We start from the raw sequence: 7,574 nt of genomic DNA on the forward strand, positions 1-7,574 counted from the left end.
GGGGGAGGGGATGTTTTCCTTTTAGTGGGAGAGCTAAAGCCCTTTGAGAAAGGGTGATACGCTCCATACCTAATGTGTTGTGCAGCACAGAAAATCCAGGTGTTTCTGGAACTAATGCCAAGTATAGTGCTCTTCAGTCTGTTTTAATTAGGCTGTCACAGAAGCAATCTCTGTGTGTTTTTTAACTTTGAAGCTAAAGTTTATTTTTCCAGAATCACATCAATGATGTATGCAAGTTCAGAGAATTCCTTGGATTTTTGGCTTGCCAGGCTGTAGACACTTGCTGAGAGATGAACATAGTTTCCTATAAAACTTCTGGTTGACTTCATAATGGCATTTTTAATGTGGCAGTGTGTGTGGGAGCACAGCCCTGTCATACATTCAACATTTAAAAAGTTATCAATTGCCTTAAGTATTGAAGAAACAATTCCAAATTTACCTGAAGATGTGCTCTTGAAGGTGTTTTTCATGAACTCTGGTGTTTAAGCATGTTCAAATCATCTGTTGTTTGAATAATATTGCTGAAATGCACAACAAAAATTACTATGACTTACAGGGGAGAGGGATGCGGAAGCATTCTAGACTAAGACTCAACCATACATGAAGAACCTGAACAAAGTTTCCCTTGAAACTTTGTGAATGATGTCTCTCTGTTTCCTTTCTTAAGGGTATGTGAATATCATGCGAAACTCTGAGCTAAAAGTGCTTACTATACAGAGCAAATGTAAAGTCCACTGAGAAGTCATATGATTGACTTGCAGATAGCATCTTTTGTGCATTCGTTGTAGGAGTGGTCAAAGCTTGCCACATGAGCAGCACGCAGCTTGTTAGCACTTCCAGTGTCACTCGCTGACTGTATAGATTTTCTCTGGACTGCATAGATTTTTAGTGTGTCTTCTTAGAACTTGAAAAAAAAATGTTTTAGTCAGCAGAATATGCCTGTAGATTCTAGGGAGCAGTTGTGGAAACTGGTGTTTCATGAAGGAGCATGTATCAGCTGCCTAGCAGGAAGTAGACTCATACAGGGTTTTGATCCTTGGCACGGGTAGAAGTCAGCTGTCACTCATAGGTTCCATCAGCTCCCCATGTTCCTGCTCTGTGAAACATTTCACTAAGTCTTGTTTAAACAAAGATGAAGGTAGTAAGCACCTTAGCCTAGCAGGCTAGATGTGCAAGTTTAGTGAGGTGGAACGGAAGAAATCATGTGTGTGGTTAAAGAATATGGGCTGTGGGAAAGTATTGACTCTTGGCCGTATGAAGGCTTTGGTACACAGCAAGTAGGCTTACCGAGTATGGCTTCCCCTAATATAGAATGTGGTTTGTTCTTTTTTTGTTTGTTTGTTTTTCCTTGATGTAGCTACTCTTGAAAACAAGGAAGTTTGGAGGTGTTTGATATGATAACAAATGAACCACAGTTTGAGTTGCTTCCCTGGTAACTTGCACAAGGCCCTGTGTTGTAGTATGGAGGGGAAGGAAGCAGTGTGCCACCAGACTTAATCTTTTGTTTGCAGTTCATTCTATTTCTCATTCTGAAGTTAACCTGGCCAAAGAACAAGTATGTCTTGTGCTTGTTCAGGCGTGCCCATCTTCAGTTTTCTTGTTACAAGGTCTGCAGAAGTCACAGCATTGATAGCTCTCCTCTTGAGCTGAAGTTAAAACTTCTTTGTGATACAGAGTCTCCATTTGAAAACTTTTAAGTTCCTGTAAAACAGCAACTGGTGTAGCGGCTGTTTACTTACTTTGATTGCTCTGGATATTTAACTAGGAGCTCTGAATTGCTCTCTGCAGAGATGCTGATCTCTGGCCAATGACTAGGAGACATGGGCTCCTAACTTTGGCAATCTCCGCCTGTGCTAGTAGCAGATGTTTGTGGTAGGTGGGGTGAATGCCCCCCCTCTAGCACCTAATGAGACACCACCTCTTCAGTTGACTGAAGCTGTTCTGTTTCACCACCCTGTGTATAATGCATGTTGCTGAACTCTTTCCAGGGCACGTGAAATGGCTGCAGATGACAAACGGTCTCCGACACTGGATGCTACCAGTGATCTACCTCATTCTCCTAGTAGTCCGTCTCATCTCACTCACTTCAAACCCCTGACTCCTGACCAGGATGAGCCTCCTTTTAAATCAGCCTACAGCTCTTTTGTAAATCTCTTCCGTTTCAGCAAAGGTAAGTGCTTGGGGAATGTGTGTGCGTGGATTGTGCTTGCTGTCTGTTTTACTGATGCCCTCTGCTGCCACATAGACTTGTAAAACCACCTCTGAATATAAGAGCATAAAGTCAGATGGCTGGCCAAATGGATGGTGAGTCAGTTCTTTTGTGAAGGATGTTGCATTTTGCTTTTGGGTGAGCTTTTTAATAGGGCTTTGCTGTGCAAGAAGATAGCCAGTATCTTGCAGCTAGAAATCTGTGGCTGCTCATGAAGGTCAGAGATAAGCCAGTTAGCAGGTAGTATCATATAGCTTCTTAGCTGGGCATCTGCATTTCCTTTGCCTGTATGAAGTTTTTGGGGCTAAAACAATGCCAGCCTATATGAGCTGTGCGCCTGTCCCTCCTATGCAAGTTCTTACTCCAGACTTCCTCCACTCCTCACCTTCCTGTGCATCTTGTACCTTCAGTTGGGTGGCAGCTGAGCTGCAATAAAGCAGTGTATTTACAGGAAGTCCATCCTTAATTTGCATGGCTTAAGTGTTCCCCATCAAGACGTCTGAAGTGTTGTGGAAGTTTTGCATATTAAAAAGTGCTACTTGATTTTGGCCTTTGTGCTGCATGTATCATGCAACATATTCTAGTAGGCAAGCTCTTAAAGAACTATGTCAGTTTTTGGGTTTTGTCTCGAAGAAATATACTGCAAAGAGTGGTGAATGAATGCACTTTGGTTTTGTACAAAACTTGTGTATCTCTTTGCTGGAGATGGCAAACCTGTCAGCTGCTTTTGTTTAGTCTATTCATTATCCAGCTCTGCTAAGCATGCTTCTGTGAGGTTTGGGCTAGGGAAAAAGGGCCAAGATAGCTTTTTGCATAAGCAAACTGATCTGTTTAGACTCTTCTATGCAGAATGAAAAATAATTACTTGGTATGACTGCTATTAGTTTGCATAGTAGAATATCACCTGTCATTATTCATTTATTGAAAGTAACATAAGATGTGGTCAATATTGGCTTCACTTTGTTTGTCTCTGACAAATGTAGCTGGAGTCAGCAAAGTATTGTGTTGAAAGAATGCAAAACCAACCTTGAAACAGCACATGAGACGGGCATGTTACTGGAATCAATGGGAACCTGTCTATACTTGATCCTTTGATGGAAAAGGGTGGTTTATTAAAGGCTGCAGTAACTTTAATGTGACCTTAGTACTGGTTTCTAATGTAACTGAAAAACTCCTTTCAGGGCAGAAGCTGATAATCAAGCGTAGCTATTCCATATAGCAAGAATAATTCATGCTAGCTGGTTTGTATTTTTTAGGCACTTTTCACATTAGGGATATTTCTGAAATAGCCTGAGCCGTGACAGACAAGTGCTACATACTGGCCTGTTTCCATGTTTTGTATCGTACGTTTCAGACTAAAAATTCATGTCTTTTGTTATGTATAATTGTGATCCAAATGAGCTATTTATAAGAGTTTTTCCTCTTAATTTTGCGTGCATTACTGGTTTTCTTTATCATGTCTGAACAGTTGCTTTCTTGCTTTTTGTCAACTCCAGATGATGGCAGGCTTTCATCCCCAGCAGAGAGAGCAGAGGCAGGACAGAGTGATCCACAAGCGTTGAGTGGTGGCTGGTCCAGTCCTCAGCATCCCACCAGGGCTCAGTCTCTGAGGTCACCAGTTCCTTACAAAAAACAACTGACTGGTGAGCTGCAAAGAAGATCTTCTACAGCCTTGGGTAATTTCAACATTTTGTGCTACAAGGGAACGTTGTACTAGTCCGTCTGGGATGCTTCCGAGTGAGGTGGAAGGAGGTGGACAGAAGTTCATTGACTGTCTGGATTGATAGCAGAATTTGGTATCAGGCTACACTGCTTCTGTTAGTGACGTCGCAGTTTAACTTCAGAAGTACGTTCCTCCACCCTTAGTGTTCCACCAAGACACTGTTGTTGGGGCTCTGCTGTTTCAATTACAAAACAGGCTGGAACAAAAGAGGCTGCCAAAACGCATCCGATGTCACTTGAACCTTGATCCTGAAAATTTCTGCTTTGTCTTGAGAGACTTCAGTTTCTTAATGGCCACATGCAAACTATAATTTTAGAGCTCAGTCTGAATGGGGTTGATGTTTGTGTGGTCAAGGGAGTTATAAATGCAGGTTTTTGCTTGTAGCTGTTTTGAGGAGAATTGAATAGGAACTTGTGTCTAAACAGTTTTTATTTCTAACCTTGGAACCCCTATGACCAAATGCCATACTGAATCTCTTTTAGCTGGAATGGGAATTAAATGTGATTTCAAAGGTGCAAACTGTGTAATGGCTTTATGAAGATCTGGAAGAGCTTGTAAGTAGATTGCAGGGGTCTCTCTTGAGATCTGCCTGGTTACTGTCAGCCGTTTGTGATAACCTTGAGCAAACTGCTAAGCTGGGTAAAAATCCCGTGCAAGACAGTATTTCCAGGAGTATGGTACCTAGTGCAAACAAATTGGATCTTAAACGTTGTTAATGTGTATGGGATTTTTAGAAAGATGTCTTATCTTGGTAACCAGGAAAAAGTCCAGTACAGATAACTAGCATTTTCATCTCCCTAAGTCATTTGCATCCTGGCTTAAACACATTCGTCATCTTTTTCCTTGCCCTCTAGTACTGTTTCTGCTATTCAGTTGTACCTGTCACAACAAACCAATTAAGGTTAGTTGGTTGGTTTGTTTGTCTGGGTTTTTTTACAGCTGCTTCTTAAATGCCCCAAGTACAGCAGTGTGCTCTTGGCTGGTTTGCCAATTTACTTTATTTCATTCTTAGTTACATTTTGTAAATCACTTGGAAATTATCTGGGGATTACAGGTTAGAAACCATTAGGTGAGGTAAGTTGTTCGGTACTCAGAAGGCAGAAATAATCATGCTGTTTGACTTCCACTGGGAGTAGGCAGCCAGGGAACTGATACTTGGTCTAAGGTGTGGGGAAGGAACTGTTACTGCATTATTCCAACTCCTTTTTAGGACCTTCATTCATGTCCCTGGGTTTGGATGAAAGTTGGCTTAGAAAAATGTGATGATGAATCAGCTTGGAAAGAAGTTAAGTTATAGCAAGCAGGAACTGCTGGCTTTTTGAAGAGATTTCTGTGATATTGGGTGCTGAGTGGCCTGACTTTGCTGTTGAGTATCTTCCCCCAAATAACCTTGGTGTTGTAACAAACATGAATTCTGTGTAATGCAAGTAAGCGTACTGGATTGGTGAGAAGGTTTCAGGGGAGTTTTTCAGGTCATCTCCCTGTATTTGAAGAGGGGAAAAATACTTGCATCTTCCTTCTCCAAAAATCAAATTTAATTTTCATGCCTTCTTTTTTCTTAAAAGGTCCTGAATGGTCAGGTCTTTGAGGACTTCTGAACATTGAGCAGAGGAGAATTTTACTTCTGCCATTGCAGCTGATGCTGGGCTGCACAAATAATCTTAGAAATTATTCTCATATCTATAGAATAAAAAGTATGAAAAGAAGTGATGTGTTTTACATAAACACCTAGATTGGTAGGTCAGTTCACCCACTCAGTTAGTGACAGTGAGGTGTCTAATCTAGTTGAGTTTTCTTGCAACCTTGCTTCTGCAGGCCTGTAAATGTCTCTCTAGGCTTTGCCCTTATTCAGATGCTTCATAACATCGGTAAGTGTAGGCAGGAAAATGCGCAAGTCCCTCACAAAGGTCTCTCTAGCCTACTTGAGTTTAAATAACATGCCAAGCTTAAGCAAACTGAAAGAATAAATAAATAAAAGGCTGTTGGTGCCTCTAAACAGTGATGGAATTAAATTGCTCCTGAAGATGCTGACTCCCACCCTTCATCTGTCCTTTAGCTTGCGCTGTCTGCACGGCAGATACTCTCATTGCTTAACCATTCTGGCTGACAGTTGCAAGTACAGAACAACATGGAGGGATGGTGGCTTTTGTAGGAAACTGTCTAGCATCACATATGTAGGATTTCATTTGGGTGCTTCTCTTCAGGATGGCTTACATGAAAACATTATAATAGCACCTGACTGGCTTTTGTGAAAATAGGAGAAGCTGCCAGATGCCTGGCTTATGTCAGAGATGCTTTGTGGGTTGTATGGCTGAAGAACCAGTGCTGAGACTCTGCATTGACTCTGTGGCCTCCCTCTTGGGTAGTCTGTTGCATCTTGTCAGGTCATGCAGAGAGGAAATTAGAAAGGCAAAAGCCCAGCTAGAACTCAACCTGGCCACTGTTGTAAGAGATAATAAGAAAAGTTTTTATAAATACGTTAACAGCAAAAAGAGAGCCAGGGAGAACTTCCATCCTCTAGTGGATGCAAGGGGGAACATTGCCACTAAGGATGAGGAAAAGGCTGAGATACTTAACACCTTCTTTGCCTCAGTCTTTAATGGCCCGACGAGCTGGAAGACAGGGATGGTGAGTGGAATAAACCCCACAAAATCCAGGAGGAAGCAGCCTTTACCTGATATGCTACCTGGATGTCCACAAGTCTATGGAGCCAGATGGGATCCACCTGAGCTGAAGGAGCTGGCAGAGGAGCTTGCCAAACCACTCTCCATCGTTTATCAGCAGTCCTGGATAACACGGGAGGTCCCAGATGACTGGAGTTTGGCAAATATGATGCCTGTCTTCAAGAAGGGCCGGAAGAAGGATCCGGGGAACTACAGACCTGTCAGCCTGACCTCAGTACCGGGGAAGATTATGGAGCGGTTCCTCTTGAGTGTGCTCACCAGGCATATGGAGGACAATCAAGGAGGCCCAGCCAGCATGGGTTCATGAAAGGCAGGTCCTGCCTGACCAACCTGATTTCCTTCTGTGACCAGGTGACCCGCCTGGTGGATGAGGGAAAGGCTGTGGATGTTGTCTGCCTGGACTTTAGCAAAGCCTTTGACACAGTTTCCCATAGCATTCTCCTAGAGAAGCTGGCCTAGACAGGTGTACTCTTCACTGGGTAAAAAACTGGCTGGCTGGCCGAGCCCAGAGAGTTGTGGTCAATGGAGGTAAATCCAGTTGGTGGACGGTCACGAGTGGTGTCCCTCAGGGCTCAGTTCTAGGGCCAGTCTTGTTTAATATCTTTATCAATGACCTGCACAAGGGCATTGAGGGTACCCTCAGTAAGTTTGCAGATGACACCAAACTGGGTGGCAGTGTCCATCTGCTCGAGGGAAGGAAGGCTCTGCAAAGGGACCTGGACAGGCTGGATCGATGGGACAAGGCCAACTGTATGAGGTTCAACAAGGCCAAGTGCCAGGTCCTGCGCTTTGGTCACAACAATCCCATGCAGCGCTACAGGCTTGGGGAAGAGTGGCTGGAAAGCTGCCTGGCGGAAAAAGACCTGGGGGTACTGGCTGACAGCCGTCTGAATATGAGCCAGCAGTGTGCCCAGGTGGCCAAGAAGGCCAATGGCATCCTGGCTTGTATCAGGAATAG

General features: G+C 43.3%; 1 protein-coding gene across 5 annotated transcripts in view; it reads left to right on the forward strand.

Annotated features, from left to right (window-relative positions):
* The window catches only part of PIKFYVE (phosphoinositide kinase, FYVE-type zinc finger containing), a 66,475-nt gene that overhangs the window by 590 nt on the left and 58,311 nt on the right, over nucleotides 1–7,574 (forward strand). For 3 of the 5 annotated variants that reach the window (XM_035893034.1, XM_035893033.1, XM_035893035.1), the window contains exons 2-3: nucleotides 1,989–2,170; nucleotides 3,706–3,885. In XM_035893034.1, coding sequence (XP_035748927.1) covers nucleotides 1,999–2,170; nucleotides 3,706–3,885 — 352 coding nt within the window. In that variant the 5' untranslated portion in view covers nucleotides 1,989–1,998. Of the gene's footprint in view, nucleotides 1–1,988; nucleotides 2,171–3,705; nucleotides 3,886–7,574 lie in introns of those variants that run through there. The other 2 variants (XM_035893036.1, XM_035893038.1) reach the window with 2 other exon arrangements.

Source organism: Egretta garzetta, unplaced genomic scaffold (assembly GCF_000687185.1).
Source record: "Egretta garzetta isolate BGI_Z169 unplaced genomic scaffold, ASM68718v1 scaffold474, whole genome shotgun sequence".
NCBI classification, from domain to species: Eukaryota; Metazoa; Chordata; class Aves; order Pelecaniformes; family Ardeidae; genus Egretta; species Egretta garzetta.